Here is an 18,262-nt window from a genome sequence, read left to right as displayed (position 1 = left end):
AGTACGCATCTCACAGGTGAGCACTTACGACTTTTTAACATAACCTCTATGCCACTCTCACCTGCAGTACAAGTAGCAATAATTCCTTAGCACCAGAGATTGACTCTGGGCCACCTGAGGTCAGCACCAGGCCTAAGCCAGAATATCCAGCCCAGGCCAGCTTTGTCCCCACGCCCTCTCCCCCAGCCCCGCCTAGATACCTGCGCGCTCTTACTCCCACCAGCTATAGCCACAGTGTGAATCTTTCCTTTTCTTCTCAACCCTCAGTCCCCAAGGCCCTGACTGGCTTTGCTGATAACATAATTTAATACCCTTAATACTCTTAGTGTCTTCATGTCCCTCCCTACTAAGGGTAATATCAGGAAATTGGGGAAAACTGTGATTTCTGAGATGTTTTTTAAAGACATAGCTGTGTGGAGAATGTTACTTACTAAGAAAATTTATAATCCTCCCCCTCTCCAATTAAGTTGGGCATCTTAATTTTGTTATAAATCATTACAATGGTAAACCATTCATTAAGTGTCCCTCTGTGTGCGGTGCTTTCCAAATAATGCCGAATGCTCAGGCTCCCAGGGGCAGAGGTGGACTTTGATGGTTTGTGGTATTAGATTGCTGAGGGGCTGGAAAGATGGCCAGTGTTTCCATGCTGTACATTTCTGATGAAACATTAAGGGCATCCGAAGTCTTTTGAGTGTGATTTCAATTTAAACAAGTAACTAAGACTGCTTTATTGCAGCAGATAGGCGTCCACTGATTTGAAGTTTGTCTGTGTTCATGTGCAATTCCAGGAGTTTTGGGGGGCCTCTGCTGCTATTGGTGTCATTTTCCAGGGTGTCTATGTGGTCCTCCAACTCGCCCTCGTATTCTGTGTAGATGTCACAGCTAAGCAGAAACCCAGCTGCTTCCTAAGTGCTACTTGACCTCACATTTTGAAAAGTCTGTAACTGTGTGGTGAAGAGCGTTGGCGTGTGGTGTTGAATAAGTGCTGACCAGAGGCTTACCTAATTTTAGGTAACAGGGAAAACCACAAACCTCTCAGAGAGTAAATTTGCATCTTTGTCATGGCAAGAAAGCTAGAGGAGCAGGTGTAACTTTCATATAGATTTAAACTTTAAATTGTTTCCTTTGTGAAAATGTTCTCTGATGGGAGGAAGCCAATTTTAGAAAAGAGTTAATAGTCTCAAAAGCACTTCTAAAATAAACTTTTTACCAAAAAAGCTAGGATGACTTTATTCAAGAAAGCAGCACCCAGTATCAGGATAGCAGAGAGACTTCATCTTGTGGGCCAAATAAAGAGGAGGGGCCCCCAGAAGTGCAGGCCGGGGAGGACTGTGAGGCCAGGCCTGGGCTCAGCGGGGACGTCCTGCGGGGAAGTGGCCTGTCTCCTCCATGTGGGAGGGGCATGGCTGTGTGGAATCCACCCGTCACCACCCCAGAACCACCGTTGCCCCTGGCCGTATCTTAAGAGTCTCAGAGCAATAGCCGTCTCAGATAAATGCCGGAAACAATGAGAATGTGCCTTATTGTAGAAAAGTTCAAAAATTCAAACTTTATATTGCAAACTGAAAATTCTTTTAAGTTTGAACTTTGCTTTTTCTTGTAAGCAAAACCTTTTTAAAAAGTTCTTCATCTGTATTTATACCTAAGTAACTTAATATATACATTTTCATATTTAAACAGGATAAATTTAGATTTGTTACCCTAGTGTTATGACAATATTAAAGAAACTTAAAGAAAAGAAAACCTGCCATTTCTTACATTCTACCCCAATTTTTATATTTCCATGTTTGCTTCTGTATTTTTTTCTTAAACAGTGGTAATCATAGAAACATGGTTTATTTCATTAATGATATTTTTAATCTTTATATTGATCATATTTTATGTTATGTGGATTTGCCATAATTCAGCTCTTGTCTGTCAATGGATATTTAGGTTATTTCTAATTTTTCTGTCATAAGAAATGCTATAAGGAACATGTTTATCTTTGTAAAGACTTTTTTTCTACTTTTGAGTGATGTTTTTAGAATATATTCCCAGATATAAAGTTGCAAGGCAAAAAAAAAAAAATCAAGACCATTTTTACAGCTCTTGATGAATATTGCCAGATTGCTTTCTTAAGAATCTGTAAACTCACATTGTCAGCAGCAGGGTGAGAATGGACCCATTTCTGTAATACACCATGGTGTTCCCATGATGGTGGGGACCGCTCTGGTGTCTGCCACAGAGCACAGGAAGTGACAGTGCCCCCATGTGCCATAAATGAACAGTTGAATACTGAAAGCCATTTGACCATCTTACAAAGGTGACATAGAGTGTTTTGTTTCACCGTAGCGGAACTCACTGACTGTTTACTTAGCCATCATTCTTGAGCATCTTTTTGTGTGGGTACTTAGCACTTTCAAAGTTTTGACAAGCCAGCAGCAGAAAGGAAAACTTCATGGTGCCTTCTGATTACAACTCTGCACAGCTGTGAGCTGTCAGCACCTTTAAAGCTTTTCATGACTTAACTTGGATATTCTTTTTAATAGACATATGAATGGCCAGATAAAAATTAAGTAATAAACACCCATGTGTCTATAGCAAAATGGCAATTCATTGATCTTTTCTTTAGCTCTGATTGCTCTGGTTGGAGGCCACAGCTGTACTGGCCTCAAAAATTGAGAAATTTACAATGGTGTAGTATTGTGCTAACTGTATAATTATACACATTGGTGTCTGCTCAGGTAGTGGCAGAAGCGTCGTCTTTTTTTGCTGAGGAAGATTTGCCCTGAGCTAACATCTGTGCCAGTCTTCCTCTATGTTGTATGTGGGTCACTGCCACAGCCTGGCCACCGACGAGTGGTGTAGGTCTGTGCCCAGGAACCGAAACCAGGCCGCTAAGCAGAGCGTGCTGAACTTAACCACTAGGCCATGGGGCTCCCCCAGAAGCATCTTTTAAAAAAGCCACTTCTTGCCCCTTCATTGTGTGTTTCTGTCCCACTTAGTCACGTGAATTATATTGTCTCTTCAAGTACAGCTCATGCTTGTCCTGTGGTTTTCTCTGTGGCCTTTTGTTCACCTGAATTTCCCTTTTCATCACGTCCTTTTTCCTTTCAGCAGTCCTTCACAGTTTAACCTTCCTTCACAGTTTTTCTCACCGTGTCTGTGAATAAAGGGTAGCCAGGCCCTCCTGTTCTCTGATGGTTTCTCGTTCTCAGTTGGTCTGTCTCGCTACCTTTGTGTCTTCAGGTGCTGCTTCCTTCCGAGCCAGTCCCTGAGGAATTTTTTTTTGTATTTGCTGTGAAACTCAGATCACATTTCAAAGAACGGGACTAGGTGCTAGTTTGGGGTGGGCCTATCCTTCAGTTTGTCTGCTGTGTTTGGTTGGGTTTAGGGGCAGCAAAGGACAGGTTGGGGTGGGGACAGCTGTCATCTGGGTGCCCTCGAATGTCAGTCCTAGAGCATCTGTCAAGGGCGAGGCTGGCGAGGGGCTTATTGCTGAAGAGTCAAGAGGACCTAACAGGTCGATTCCTGCCCTGGCCTCCGTCAACAGAGCAGCATCCCACAATGGTTCAAGGTGGCCATGTGAGGGAGGAGATCTGCAGAAGGTTCTAGACAGACACAGATCACCTCCTCGACAAGTGTCACTATGTCTTCACAGACAAACTCAGCGACTGTCGTTTTGTTTCTTCCTATTAGACACCAGCACCAGAAGTAGAACCGCCCAGAGCCCCCGAGCTCAAGCAGGGGCTGTATGAGCTCTCAGCCAGCAACTTCGAGCTGCACGTCGCGCGAGGTACGGCAGGCAAAGCTTGTGGGCGTCCTCAGTGGGGTGCACACCTCTTACAACCACTGACCGTTAGTCACCCCTTGATGTCTGGGTCTCTCCTTCTTGCCGCTTGAGGACTCAGAGAGAGCAGCATCGGTGGCACTTATCCAGGGTTTCTCTCTTCAAGACATTGTTGAATGTTCCTCCTCTCGGAAATTATTCCCCCTTTTGTCTCTGTCCTTAGAGAAATGCCAGTTTTAATGCTAAGCCAAAGCCTTAGGTGTGGAAAGCTCACAAACTAAGAATGGGCACCCTTTGTACACTAGCTGGCAGTGCATCCTTGGATAAGAAAGTGTTTATGTATATTCATGTTAATCATGTGCTTATTGATCTGAGGCAGAAACAGAAGTTTCTCTTATCTGTTTAAACCAGAACGTAGTGGGACCATTATAACATGTGAATCAGAGAAGTATTTTTCTATACCACATCTCATTTTTTGAAAATGATCTCCTAAATGTCAAAATGTTCTATGTACAATTTCTGTTGTTAATAATATATAAGTCCTTTCTTGACACGTTTCGGAAGAGTTGGCTCAACACTGAATGACTCGAAAGCCAGTTCCGCTTCCTTGCTGGCCTCCATTCTCAAATGCTCCCCTGGAGAGAAATCCTCCCGTAAGACTGGGTTGGAAACGTTGTGAAAAAGGGCTTAAAATTGTGTCTGGCCTTGTAACTCATGCCTGCTGGGAGTCGAAACCCCACCCCCACCTAATGTCTAAATAAGTGTCCCCCAACCACACTGAGGTCTAAAATAACTTATTGTGATGCCTTCAGCCATTTTCCGTTTTTATTAAAGCTTGTTATTTCACTGGTACTGGTGCTCGGACAGTGGGAACTTCAGGGTGTTTTCCTCTGCAGAGGATTCACTTGAATTTGAGACTGGCTCGGGCTCCCTGCAGGATGTACTACCAAAATCACCTTATTGGAGACCATTTCCTGCAAGCCCAGCCCAGTCCCTCCCTAAGCAAGTCACTGCTAAAGGGCAGTAGTCCGGAGACGCTGCCTGTGCTGCTCGCCTGAGGATCTCCTCAGAAGGTGACAGTAGCCTCCTGCCCTTACAGCTTCCCACTGATACTCCATTGGGTCCTGGACATCCCGTCTCCACCTCACAGCACCAGGTTAGCGACATAACTTTCCACAGAGACATGGTTTCAGCCTTGCAGATCAGTTGCTAATTTTTTGAAGCAAGTTTTTTGCCATTTCCTTCAAATGCGTCATTGGCCTGGAGATGAGGTGCCGCCATGAGCATTGGCTTAGCAGCATCCTGCTCTGAGCCTGAGTCACATCAGTGTCCATTGGTTAGTTCTCTCCCTGGCCACAGTCTGATTTTGATTTGGTCTCAGCCTGACGTCTTTTAGGCCCTAGGCTAGTCAAGGTAGAACAGCCTAGAAAAACTCCTCAATGTCCAAAGAATGACGCTGTGAGGGTTTAATTTTTTTTTCTCCTAGCCAAGGGAGTGCTACTGTTTTTTAAACCTTCTATTTTATTGTGAAATAAAACACAGATACAGAGAACAAATGTAGGGCTTAGTGAATTGTTATAAAGCAGTCACGCTGTAACTACTGTCCAGTTCCAGAAATAAAACTGCCAGCCTCCTGGTACCCCATCCAAGTCACAGTCCTCCCTCCTTCAAGGAGGTGCTGTCCTGACTTTTATGGAAACCACTCATTTCTTTATGGTTCATCACCCAAACGTGCATTCCTAAACATACAGTTTGGTCTTTTTACTTATATCTCTTTTAAGTCTCTTAATCCACGAGTTCCTCCAACATTGCTTTTTCTTCCTTGTGTTCCATTTGCTGAGCATGCAGGTTGTCTGACCTGTAGAGTCTCCACAGTCTGGACTTTGCCAGTTGTATCTCCTTGGTGTGGTTGAACGTGTTTCCCTGAGTTTTCTACTCCCTGTGAATTGGTGGTTGGATCTAGGGACACAATCAGTTTCCATTTGGTGTTTTTGGGGGGGTACGGGCAAGACTTCGTAGCTGGTGATCTCTCTTTGAGACGTCAGTAGCCACGACAGTCACTGCCTAGGTCCATTGATTCATTAGGGTTGCCAAATGCTGATATTCTAATTAAAACATCGTTTCTTCATTTTTTCAGCAAGAGAAACTTCCCCTCGTTTATCCCTTGGTTATTCAGTGGTGCAGTTCATATAGGAAAGACAGGGTAAATGCCTGACTCTTTCCCATTATTGCCAGTTTTCCAAATAATGAGTTGGTTCCCTATTGTCCTCCAAAGATGACAAACTAGGTTTTGTTTTGAGGATCGTTATGAACTCATGGATATAGACATATTTGCTGGAGAATCACTTTTTACCAGTTAAAGGGTTCATACTGCACTGAGCTCTGCAAGAGGACAAAGATCAGATGCTCCCATTCCATCTCTAGTTAGGTGTGATGTAAATTCCACCTCCTCTTCCCCTTCTCTGCCTCTGCTCTCCACTAAAGGCGACCACTTTATCAAGTTCTTCGCTCCGTGGTGTGGTCACTGCAAAGCTCTGGCTCCGACCTGGGAGCAGCTGGCTCTGGGCCTTGAACATTCCGAAACTGTCAAGATTGGCAAGGTAAGTGAAAGCCCTTATTAAACTGGAAATAGACCGCCTTTGGCTGGATTAATTAGCAGAGTAGCCCATTATTCATTCTGTGTGCAAAGTTGCAAACTTGATTTATTAATTCCATTTAGTGTGCCACTTGATAATTCATTTCACCTTCACAGATGGCAGCCTGGTTTCTAGTGTGCTGGCTTTTCCACAGCCTAAAGATAAATTATGGTTTTGGCTCCTTTGTTTATTTTGAAGCAATGGCCAATTCTGAATTGGCAGCCCCAGAGCCCGTTCTGCAAAGATATGGGGCAGAGCCTTAGAGAATGTTCACTGGACATACTTGGAGGCCATCCACATTTGATCTCACCCAAGACTTTCCTAAAGGACCCTCAAGCTCTGTGCTCACAAAGGCATGCAGAAGACCTCCCCCCGGGGAGCCCCAGCTTGTTCTGCTGCCTGGGAGTCTTTCCAACTTTCCCCACTTTACGTAGAGGAGCCAGAAATGGTGTCTAACAACTTCTGTGTAAGTGGATTTTCTGGAAATATCCAGAGCGGCTCCAGAATAACTCCCAGGCCATCAAGCACTTAATCTCATCCAGCCTGTGGCACCCACCAGGCAACCCTGCATGGATTTCCTTTATAAAAATCTCATTTTCCACCTTGCCAGCGGGCTGATTCACGTACAGAAATAGTGCTACGTGTCCAGGAACTAGAGTTAATGAGGTGGTCTGCCCAGCACAGTGAGATGGTCAAAAGCATGACCTTGGCAGTCAGCTAGACCTGGCTGGCTGGCCTTAGACAACTTCTCCACACCTCAGTCTCCCCCTCTGCAAAACCGAGACGAGGTCTAACTGTGTGGTGGTTGCGAGGGCTTAATACGATGCTTGGCAGGAGCAGATGCCTAGGAAATAGTGATAGTTACTGCTGCCGGTTAAGTGAACTTGTCACTTTTGCCTGTTAAACACTTTCAATAACATGTTCTAGTTATGTGGGTTATGATTATGATGTTATGTTTATTGAACATTTCATGGCAGTAATCATAAAATAATTTTCTCGTTTTCTATCTTCCCCTTTCCTAGTATCCTTACTTTAAATTATTTTATGAACTTTGATGGAAGATTATTTTCAGTATGTCAGTAGAGGCTTCTAGAAGAACCAGGCATGAGCAGACACAGTCTAAGTATCAGGTTGTGGCCCTTCATCTCTGGACATCCACGTGGCTGGGTCAGACTGGACCCTAAAAATGGTGCCCCCCAGACTTTAGGTGGAGGCTTCCTGTGCTTCAGTTTATCACGTTAACTGCTCTCTGACTTCAGTCTTATCTGTTAAAGTAATATTTTTATCTTACTTTGTTGACATAGTGAAAAACGACTTAGTCCCACATAGCTGATTTTAATGCCAGTAGAAAATCAAAAAGAAAGTGACTTAGCATAAAATGTTTCATGAAAATGTTGAAAAAGCAGAATCTTTATAAGATTTAAGTAAAATAAAAAATTTGAAAGACTGTGATAGTTGGTAAATTGAGCTTATAGAATTAAGAACATATTATAATCTTAATTTGACATCTTTTCAGTTTTATCTTTATTATATGCCAAATACTCCTATTTAAAATTGCCTACTTGCTCCTCCTTGATTTTAGAACTGTAAGTTTGAACATGAGAATAAATTTCTGAGCTGGCATTGTGATGGTCTGAGTCTCCGTCACCCACAGCCAGGCCTGCCCCTTCCTAGACGGCAGGCTAGGCTCCCTTCTCCTTCCCCATCTACTAACTGCTCAAGGTAAAATGTGCCTCCTAAAAATTGGCATTTTCTCTAAGTAAATCTCATCACCCTGCTCCCTTAGCTCAGGTGAATTTGGGGTAGCTTTTAGGAAAAGTCTCTTCAAAAACTGCAACTTGCTGGCAGAGATGTTACAGATTGGGAATTTTAGAAAGTTTCTTTTTTTTAAAGTGCTGACTGTCCAGTAGTCCATTTAGCAGGAAGGCTCGAGGAAACTGGAAACATGATCTTACTTTATTTTTAGGTTGATTGTACACAGCACTATGAACTCTGTTCCGGAAACCAGGTTCGTGGCTATCCCACTCTTCTCTGGTTCCGAGATGGTAAAAAGGTACGTCTTCAGGTCTTCGTATTGAGACAAATTGTTTCTCTTAATGACAGAGGGCTGAGCCGTCCAGTGGTTTAACAGGTGTGGCGAATTGCCCCCATGGATTGTTTGGGCCCTGGTTTAAAGGCATACAGGGGGTGGAACAAAAATGTCTTTCTCTTAATTGATAAGATTTGGGTAGTTGAGAAAAACTGTCAGTTATACTATTTTGAAACACTTCAGTTGGCTCAGGTTATCACTGGAATAACCCAGATCTACTCTCTGAGGGTCAGTGTGCTCTGATCATGACCTTTGAGTGGGGTTAACGCCTGCTCTTGGTGAGGTTCTTCCTCCCTCTCTCCCTCCCGGTCCCGGCTGATGGTTAGTGTCTCAGAATACCTGAGTCAGCGCCCAGACATTCGTGACTCGGAGCTCTGTAGAAGGAAGGACATGTGAAGTTCTCTCATCAAAGCCAAAACATTCGGTTTATAATCTACCTTCCGATTTAAATCTGAGCATGCACACATCGCACAACGTGCACAGCCATAGTGAAGACATCTAATGGGAGGTCTCACGTGGGCAAGTGGGGTCGGGAGGAGGTTTGAGTGATTTAGAGGGCTTGCGTGTAATAACTCGGGAGCGTGTCTGTGTGGCCCGTATCTCGGACAGATTGATCAGTACAAGGGAAAGCGGGATTTGGAGTCGCTGAGAGAATATGTGGAATCACAGCGCCAGAGCGCAGAGAGGGGCGCCCCGGAGATGGTGGAGCCTTCGGAGGCCCCAGCACCGGCTGCCGAGCCTGTGGCCGACCAGGTGGGTGCTTGCTGCAGTCAGAATGGCCAGAAATGGCTCAGAGCCTCCACCCCCAGAGAGCATTCTCCTCAAACACTCGGACAAAATGACAGTTTGGGGACAGTACAGAGTAATTCAGATGGTTGGCTATGGCTGACTTTTCAACAGGAAACATTTTCTTCAACTACTTTTACATGTTTCTAAGGGGTAAACGTAAACAAAAGCTTCCCTTTTAAAAATGTGAATAGATATGAGATAAATCTTGAGAGTATTTGGTGTCAGTGTCTCTGGAACATTCTTCCCTTTGATTCAATCACTATACTTGAGGGTATTTGCTGTGAAAACTTGGCTGCTGCCTCTCAGGCCTGTGTGTCTGTTCATTTCCATAACTTGCTGCGGTCACTTTCCCTGAAGCCTGCAGTCAAGGCCCCTGAAGGATCTGGAGCAGAGAGGATGCACACGCTGGAATTGGAAGGGAACGTAATTTGTTTCAGCAGTGTCTGACTCATGGCGCCGTCATCTCCATTCCTCCAGACAGTATGTGGTTTTAGAGTCAGTCTTGCTGCATTTATCAAGCCCTTGTGTTTCAGGCACTGTCCTAGGCCACCAGAAACAGAGACAAGACCATTTTCGTGCCTGTGAAGGGTGCTGGGTCTTGTGGGGGAGACAGATGAGAACATGTACAAACAGGTGTCCCACAGGGCCTGAGAGAAAAGTGTGTGCTGGGCCACTCACAGGTGCTGGTGAGATTGGAGGCAGATAGGCAGGAAGTGTCACTGAGAGCTGAAGGGTGAATTGGTACTTGCTGGAGAGACGTGGTGGGGAAGGCTTGTGCGCTGGAGGGAGAGCATGAGCAGAGGCACGCCGGTGTGAGTCAGCCTGGCACAGTTGGGGCAGGCCCGCAGTCGGCTGGAGGAAACGGGGTGAAGGAGGACAAGGGATGCAGTGCAGGATGCCAGCGAGAAGGAGAGGTAGGAGTGGGGTTGTAGAGGACTTCGTCAGCCAGACGAGGATTTTGAGCTTTATCCTATATTTATAGGGAGCCCATGGAGGGTTTCGAGCAGATTTGAATTTTAGAAAAATGATTGGCAGGAGCGTGCATGAAAAAGATGGAAAACCAGTGTATTAGGCCGTAAAAGATGATGAGACTCCAAACTAAGGCTGTGACAGTGGGGACGGAGAGAAGGAGAAAGCAAGCTTAAGGAGTCCCCCTCTGCTGAGCACAGGATGGGGGGCTCTGAGGTGACTGTCAGGTTTCTGGCATATCTGGTGGCCAGAGGCCCCAAGCACGAGATAAGGACCAGGGGGAAGAAGGTGATGAGTTCCGTGTTCAAGATGTTGGTCTTCAGGGCTGTGGGGATATTAAGGTCAGGACGTCCACTGGACAGTTAGATATGAGTCTAGAGCTAAAGCAGGCTGTCTACACTAGAAGAGTGGGTGTACGTGTCTGCAGCTTTAGGTAGAGGCCCGTGCTGAAGCCCTGGGTGAAAATGAGGTTATTCAAGGGGCGTCCAAATAATGCTTTCCCAGGCGAACAGCGCTCGGATTTCCTAGCTAAGAACCGTGAGGCCTGTTTGTCAACGTTATTTCCACCGCAGAATACTTACACTGCTGCCTCAGTTTACATAGCACGCCAAGTTCTGAGCTGGGACACCAGGACCTTGCAGCAAAGGAAGGAGTAGTGTGCCCTTGTTCCTCATGGGTGCGAACGCCTCCTCAGTAACTCTCGAACATTCAGCATTTACCTAGAGATCAGGACTCGCTGGAGCCATCACCCCCTGCGCCCCAGTTGTTTGGAGTCGGAAAAGCCAGCAGAACCACTGATCCCGTCCTCCCAGGGTGGGGGCAGTAATGGGCCTGCTTGCCCCCACGGCCCCTCCCTTAGACTCTTGTAGGTTGGGGACTGCCTGGGTGTTAGTTAAAAGTTGAAGTTTTGGTTTAAGAAATAAACAAATGAGTTTGTAGTTGCTATGACCACATATGTTAGAGGAGTGCGTGTGTCATGGTGGTTATAAAGGTCATCCCAAATTGAGTATAATTATATACTATGGATGTTTTCATCAAACACAGAACGGTTTCTATTTATAATAAAGTTTTCCACCATTAAGTGGGTCTTTCAGTGAGTGTGGTGTCACATTTCTGGATATAAAGAAAGATGGTAGTGTTCTACAATGGCTTCCTTGGCGCCTTTCGCCTCCGAATCACTGACACACGTTACTTGATGCCAGACTCAAGTGGAGCAGCCCTGGTACATTTAGCCACATGATAAATCATCTGTATTCTTGCTCTCGTGAGAGAATTCCAGATCCATTTTTGGAGAAACACATAGACGTAATTCTGTAAAGAACTGTCAAGATAGAATCGCTTTAGAGCAGACTGCCTTGTGGCACCTTTCCCTAAATTCTCCAGCCGGAGCTTAAATGAAGAGTTTTCACATTTACTTTGAATTTAAATAGAAAGAAGCCTCTTATATGTAAAACACGTATCATGGCCTGTGCTTTTGTAACTAAGTTCCTTCTGTTCCATAGAGAAGGTAATTTGTAGGAATCCATGTGATGTGCGAGTGGTGGAGTCAGTCAGAAAGGCAGCCCAGGTGCAGGCTTCAGGTGGGCCCGTGAGTGGGTGTGTGGACTCTCCCGGCGGTATCGGAGGCTCCAGGCCGGGGAGGGGCAGCCTGAAGCTCAGGCCACCCAGAGCTGACTGGTCCACACCACAGAGCCCGGGAGGCAGCAGCTGCACTGGAGCCCACCCGGGCTGGCTGGGGGCAGAACAGCGACTGTGTCCTGCCACCTCCCCGCTGCTTCTCCAGGGCTCAGGACCCTGGGACCTGGGATGAATAGAGGCTGCTGTCCCGCCCTCTTGTGTGGCTTGTGAAATGCAAGTTGTGTAGGTATTTTTGTGTGACCTTGGAGCATGCATGACAGCACTTAAAAAGATTATTGGTTTATATTTCTGCAATCCCAAAGCATGGCCCCACTCTACTCGAAGTAATGTATTTGAACTGTGGCTTTTCCCTCCCCTGAAGGGCACTGTGTTGGCACTCACAGAAAATAACTTTGATGACACCATTGCAGAAGGAATAACCTTCATCAAGTTCTATGCTCCATGGTAAGTGGCTGTTAAGTAGAAACTATTTTGTCCTAGTGCACTTAAGGTACATCATATTTTTCAACTCATAAGCCAACCCTCCAGGCTCAATGTTGGGCAGATATGTTTATACAGAGGTTATGTTGTAGGAAATAAGGAAATGTTATTGTTATGCTCCTATATTTGGATATGTTAAAGTTTGGTGGTATTCACAAATAGTTACTTATGGAGAATGAGGTTAATTTAAAGTTCAGTCTGCTTTGGAAAAAACATAAAAATGGAGAATTATGATGGCTATACAAAACTTAAGTTTTGTGGTATCTGTGTACTTTTCCAAATAGATTGCTTTCTTGGTTAAATAAACCATGAACATTATGATGTAGCTTTGCTCCTTAGTCTCTTTTTGATGTTAGAGAGAAATCCAGTAGAGCTCAGCTTTGTGTTAGAGCCATTCAGTATGTTACCCAGTTACCGGAACCTTCCTGCCACGTGGTCCTCAGGGACCAGAGCCGAGATGGACCCACAGGGTTGGAGACCAAGTGGTGGGAAGACGCTAGGTTTCGAGTGGACTACTGTCACTCTGGTGTCCTTTAATTCCTTGGAACCTCAGTTTCCTCGGCTGTAAAATGGGAAGAATGCTTTGTCTTCACGAATAAAGCAGTCCACTTGGAAAAGCAGAGTGTTAGTTCTATTTCTAAACATGAACAAGTAAAGTCCCCACATGTCATTTTGCTCTTCAGTTTGTTTCATTCCTGGTCTTCATGAGAAACCATGATAGTGGAGATAAAAGTTAATGAGCACATGGCTCTTAAGAGTTGTGCAGTTTTTATTCTTAAAGAATAGAAACACTAGTAAATAATGCCTTTAAAACTATTTTCTATTTTTAAAAAACCTAAAGCTGTATGGATCAAGTATGAGGACAGAAGATCCCCTTTTATTGAAGGGGAGTGGTTCATATAGTTGGGGGCTGGGGTCAGGAAAGGGACACAGTAACGGGTGGACGGGAGGTTTGAACAGAACTCGGTAGAGACCGCAGTGCTCGCACCAGATCACTGAAGCTTCAGGGATGCTTTGAAGTTGTTTTGAAATTTTGAGACCATAAGCAATCAAATCTGAAATGTTTTTGGCATTCAAGTGATTTTTGGAAAAAAAAGTTTGGAGTCTGTCTAGTTTCCTGTTCATCTCCCTCTGCTCATGGTGCATTCATAAGCCAGTTAGCCCAGTTTACTGTGTCATGGAAATAGTGTCAAATCTACACTTGTTTCTAGACCAGCTTCTGTCTCTCAGGTTACCCGAAAGCCTACTTTGGACTGGTTTTGAATTCCTTGTTTGGGATGGGGGAGGAAGAGGAGGTGCGGGAGGAAGAGTTCGTGCACCCAGTGGAGAATTGGATGGTTTGTAAATGTCTAGGCAGTTGTTGGCTGCCCCATACAGAAGAAACAAGGCTTGGCTTGGCAGTGAAATGTAGGTGAGTGAGCTTGACACAAGACTTCAACAAAGCTGTCATTGTTGTGTCCCTAGGTGTGGTCATTGTAAGAATCTGGCTCCTACTTGGGAGGAACTCTCTAAAAAGGAATTCCCTGGTTTGGCAGAGGTCAAGATCGCCGAAGTGGACTGTACTGCCGAACGGAACATTTGCAGCAAGTACTCGGTGGGTACACGTGGATGAAAACGCTGACGGGGGCTCTAAGTATTGGGAGCAGATGCCAAGTGGAACTGTGATTTGATATTGTGGACTCAACCAGGATAGCTCACGCTGCCCTCACCCTCTCAACAAAGCGTTTTTCATGTCCTTTTGAGTTTTTGGTGTGTTTTTTTTCCTTTTGAAAAGCAAAAGAGATGCTCCCTCAGAGGAAAGGCTCTCTTCTTGTATGAGTGTAACATTTCAGTGGGGGTTTTAGGTCTTGCTGTCTGGGTATAAGGCTGCGCATAACAGACTCGAAGCTTGAAAATGGGGTGCCACCTACGTGGCCGTTCTCGTCGGCTGAACAGTCAGCTGGTTTGCAGCCTTCATCATAAACACCTAAGTGGCTTATTTTTCAGACATAAGCCAGCATTCTGAAGGACAGTGGCTGAGTAAGGGAAACGTTTGAACGTAAACTTCCTCCTGAAAGGGCCATACCAACAAGCCGGTCTTTGCTGGGGTTGTTTATTTAACTGTGGCCTTCCTTCCGAGCTGTTAGCACAATCTCATACTCTAGGAGATTTGTAATTTATATTTTTCCTTTTGTGTTGTTTTCTTAAAACACTTTGGAGGCCTCTGAAGTTTATTACCTCATTAGATTGAGAGTCGATGTAGCACAGACATTGTTTACTGAACATTTGAAGATGCCAGTCATCTTTTGTGCCTTAAAATTCTTAAAAAAGAGCTGAGTTGCAGCTGAAAAATATACATCCTTGAGGATCTTGCTGCTCCTCAGCGTGGTCCACAGAGCAGGCCGGGTGTCACCAGGGAGCTTGTCAGAAATGCTGAGTCTCAGGCCCCACCCCAGACCTGCTGAACCAGAAGGTGCATTTTCTTCAGATCCCCAGGGGATGGTGTGCATGTGAAAGATCGAGAAGCTCCACTTTTGGGTAAAGGCATTCCTTCGACACTAATTGTGACTGTAGTTTTGGATTGGAAAGTGATCAGTGGCCCCAAGGCTTTGCTCTCTGAACTACCTATCGGGTACTTTTTAAATGGTCTATACATTTTTAAACCATAGACTTCCCTGGCCACAACTGTAGGATTTTTTCAGATTTTATTTAAGAAGTGATTTGAACCACTGGTTTTCAAAGTTTTAATTTTTATTTATTTATTTATTTTTTAAGGTACGAGGCTATCCCACATTGTTGCTTTTCCGTGGAGGAAAAAAAGTCAGTGAGCACAGTGGAGGTAGAGACCTCGACTCCTTGCACTACTTTGTTCTGCGCCAGGCAAAAGACGAACTGTAGAAACCCAGATGGAAGTCACCGCTCCTGCCCGGCCTCCTGCACCCTGTGTATTGGAGCTAAACCATGCGGATGTTGCTGAGTTTTAAATGGTGGTTATTCGGAAAGCTGAATGTACTAAACTTGTGGTATCTTCTTTGTGTGTGTGTTTTTTAAGCCAACACTCTACAGACTCTTTATTAAGTTTCTCTAAGTAAACATGTAACTCATGATCCCTTTGCAAAATAAATATTTTCAGTGGCCATCTATCATCCCCTTTAACCTTCTCTTGATGAAATCTAAATGGTTTGCTTTGAGACTGAAATAGAGCTGAGGAAAATCAAACTGCTGGACTATATTTGGCTCCTGAGTGATTCTGGTGAAAGCATCATCCAAAGCATAGTTTTTGAACTGCCCACGAGTTCTGGAAAGGTGGCCTGTGGCAGTATTGATGTTCCTCTGATCTGAAGGCCACAATTGACTTATTAATAACTAATGTGATTGGTCCATAGCTTGTGGCAGATTCAAAAACAAAAATCCCACACCTCTGGAAGATACCTTCATGGCCACTCCCAGATTTTCTGTTTCTGTTTGTTAATACTTCTCTCATCATCATGAGAGGTTAGCCATAATGAAAGCAATGGTACTTTTGACATGTGCCTGAGTAAGATAATGCTGATGCCATAATCGTGTGTGTGTGTGTGTGTGTGTGTGTGTGTGTCAAGACTTGTCAATCAATCAGTTATTACCGTTCAAGGGATACTTCTGTTTGTTTGTCTCTCATGGGTGAAATGATTTCATTAGTTACGTTAACATGAAGCCAGAGTCCAAGTGAACTTTAAGATTTGATGTCTCCCATGGAAAAGGCAGGCTTGGAAATTTCCACAAGCCTTGTCCTGATTATTCTATTAACCAACTCATAGAAAGATTCTGGTTGTATTTGCTACTGGGGGCAAGAGGGCTAGCTGAGCTTTTAGGTCTGGGTATCGGGGACCAGGGGGACCCTGCAGCCCCACTCCAGGGCCCTAACTGGAAGCAGTTTCAGATTCTGCTCCTAAATAGTCCTTTTAGAGGCTCACTGTACTTTGTCTGCCTTGGAGGAGGTTGACCTGCTGCTGCATGAAGAGTGGGATTAACTTGACCTCAAGACCAAAGACTTGAAGTAGGCAGGGCTGAATTAATTAGGCCACGTTACTGTCGATGCTGGCATCTTTATAATTCATGCCATCCTGGTTATTAAGTATTTTTACCATCACCCTTGGAAATAAGCAATCATAGGACTAGGCCCCCTTAAGATATGCACCTGTATGTTCTTTGCCATCAAGTGACTTCTCGTGATTGATAACCCCTCTGTGTCCAGTGCTCCTCACCCCACCTCCCATGCTCGGGGATGTGGTCACTTGGCACAAAGTAACTGGTGGTAAGCATCTTAGCAACAAGACCACTCGTGTTGTCTGCGGCAGATGACAACAGAGCAGGATCTCAACCAGCGTCTGCCTTAAAGGAAATCTTTATTAATCACGTTTGGTTCACAAATGTTCTTTTAAAAAAACCCAACTTTCTAGAGAAGCACATTCCTCTTGAGTGGCTTCAGCTTTGCATCATGAGTCTTGTATTAAAAGGAAATCAAAGTGGTACAATTTGTTTACACGATGATACTTTCTAAATAAACTCTTTTTTTAAAAAAAGTCTGGTCTTTCCTTTGTTACAGCAAAACAGATATAAAATAGACAATAAATTATAGTTTATATTTACAAAAAAGCTGTAAGTGCAAAGAGTTATAGATTATAAATGTATTATTTAATCAGTTTAGTATGAAATTGGTTTCCTAGTACATGATTGTGAAAAAGACATTTTAAAAATATTGTAAGATTTAATCTGAGTCTTACTTCTTACAAGAGAAAACTGTGGTTTCGGTTCAGAAACAGCATGCCCATCCAAACCCATTCCTAGAGGCTGGGCCCCTCCCTCAGTTTATTTCCCTTCTTGGGTCTCACCCCGAGACACAGGATGCTGGATGGGAAAAGGCAAAGAACCATTTTACTGAAATAGATGAGCTATTAGAGCCGATGTTCCTGAAGTTAATGTGCTTTTCAAAGAGCCATTCCAAACAAGAAGAGGTGCAGGATTGCTTTCACACGTTACATGGTTAACATGATGGCTATTAAAAATGCTTCTCACCCCTTGCAGTGTCAGCTCAGATTATGATCGGTCTACTTTTGGTACTAGCAAAGAAAACAGCAAATGGGGGAGGATTGACATGTGGAAATGATATGGTTTGTTTTAACTGAAATAAGTATATTTTCACACCAACAAACTGCAGCACAAACACGTAACAGCATTGACCGAGACAAAAGGCACTTCCACATAGCCTGGTTACAGCCCGGGCTGTTGATCCTCTATGAAATGGACCTTCCTGGTAATGAAATCTATGAATAGAGGCATTTTCCCCCAATTTCTGTTTGTAAAATCTACCTTTGAGAAATACGACTGAACCGACGATATTTTACCAAGACGACTTTTACTCCTTTAAGGTTATTTTCCCTATTGACTCACTAACACCACAAATAGCTTGATCTAAAGCTAAAACTAATTTTCGTGGGCTTTTTTGGGGAGGGAGAGGGGAACCCTTCAAAGTTGTTTCTGCAGGTACCAGACTTCATACTATAGACATTCAAACTCAGCTTCCTCCAGACCAACAACTACGTTATTTACCACGTGAGCAGATGATTCATCAGGTCCTTTAAATCTCCCTTGGGCAGCAAGGCACCAACCCGCTTGAGGGGGTTTCAGAGTCATCCTCCACTCTCACCGTGCTTCGGCATGTTTTAAGGCAGGTGTAGTCTAGAATCCAAGGTGGTTTTTGCGTCCCCAGCAACTAGAGTCGAGTTAGTGGCATCCACAAGCTCTTACAACCATGTTCCTGTATTTTTTCAAGATGACGTTGGAGTTGTCATCAAAGTAAAGAACCGAGATGGCGTTTAGTTTAGTTGGTGCACAGCATGGTTTGGGGACATACTCAGGATTCATAAGGTGAAC

The 18,262-nt window shown here is 44.3% G+C and overlaps 2 protein-coding genes across 2 annotated transcripts in view; one reads left to right on the top strand and one right to left on the bottom strand.

Moving 5' to 3' along the window:
* TXNDC5 (thioredoxin domain containing 5) overlaps positions 1 to 15,495 on the top strand; it is a 25,683-nt gene extending 10,188 nt beyond the window's left edge. Inside the window, exons 4-10 of the mRNA XM_087437967.1 lie at positions 3,679 to 3,775; positions 6,254 to 6,369; positions 8,372 to 8,458; positions 9,104 to 9,247; positions 12,252 to 12,334; positions 13,835 to 13,964; positions 15,125 to 15,495. Coding sequence (XP_087294093.1) covers positions 3,679 to 3,775; positions 6,254 to 6,369; positions 8,372 to 8,458; positions 9,104 to 9,247; positions 12,252 to 12,334; positions 13,835 to 13,964; positions 15,125 to 15,247 — 780 coding nt within the window. The 3' untranslated portion in view covers positions 15,248 to 15,495. The remainder of the gene's footprint in view (positions 1 to 3,678; positions 3,776 to 6,253; positions 6,370 to 8,371; positions 8,459 to 9,103; positions 9,248 to 12,251; positions 12,335 to 13,834; positions 13,965 to 15,124) is intronic.
* The window catches only part of BMP6 (bone morphogenetic protein 6), a 146,099-nt gene continuing 143,229 nt past the window's right edge, over positions 15,393 to 18,262 (bottom strand). Inside the window, exon 7 of the mRNA XM_087437966.1 lies at positions 15,393 to 18,262. Coding sequence (XP_087294092.1) covers positions 18,113 to 18,262 — 150 coding nt within the window. The 3' untranslated portion in view covers positions 15,393 to 18,112.

Source organism: Ceratotherium simum, chromosome 13 (assembly GCF_057802395.1).
Source record: "Ceratotherium simum simum isolate JZ-2026a chromosome 13, ASM5780239v1, whole genome shotgun sequence".
Taxonomy (NCBI): domain Eukaryota; kingdom Metazoa; phylum Chordata; class Mammalia; order Perissodactyla; family Rhinocerotidae; genus Ceratotherium; species Ceratotherium simum.
The sequence above is the reverse complement of the archived record's forward strand: the minus strand, read 5'-3'. Positions and strand labels throughout refer to the sequence as shown.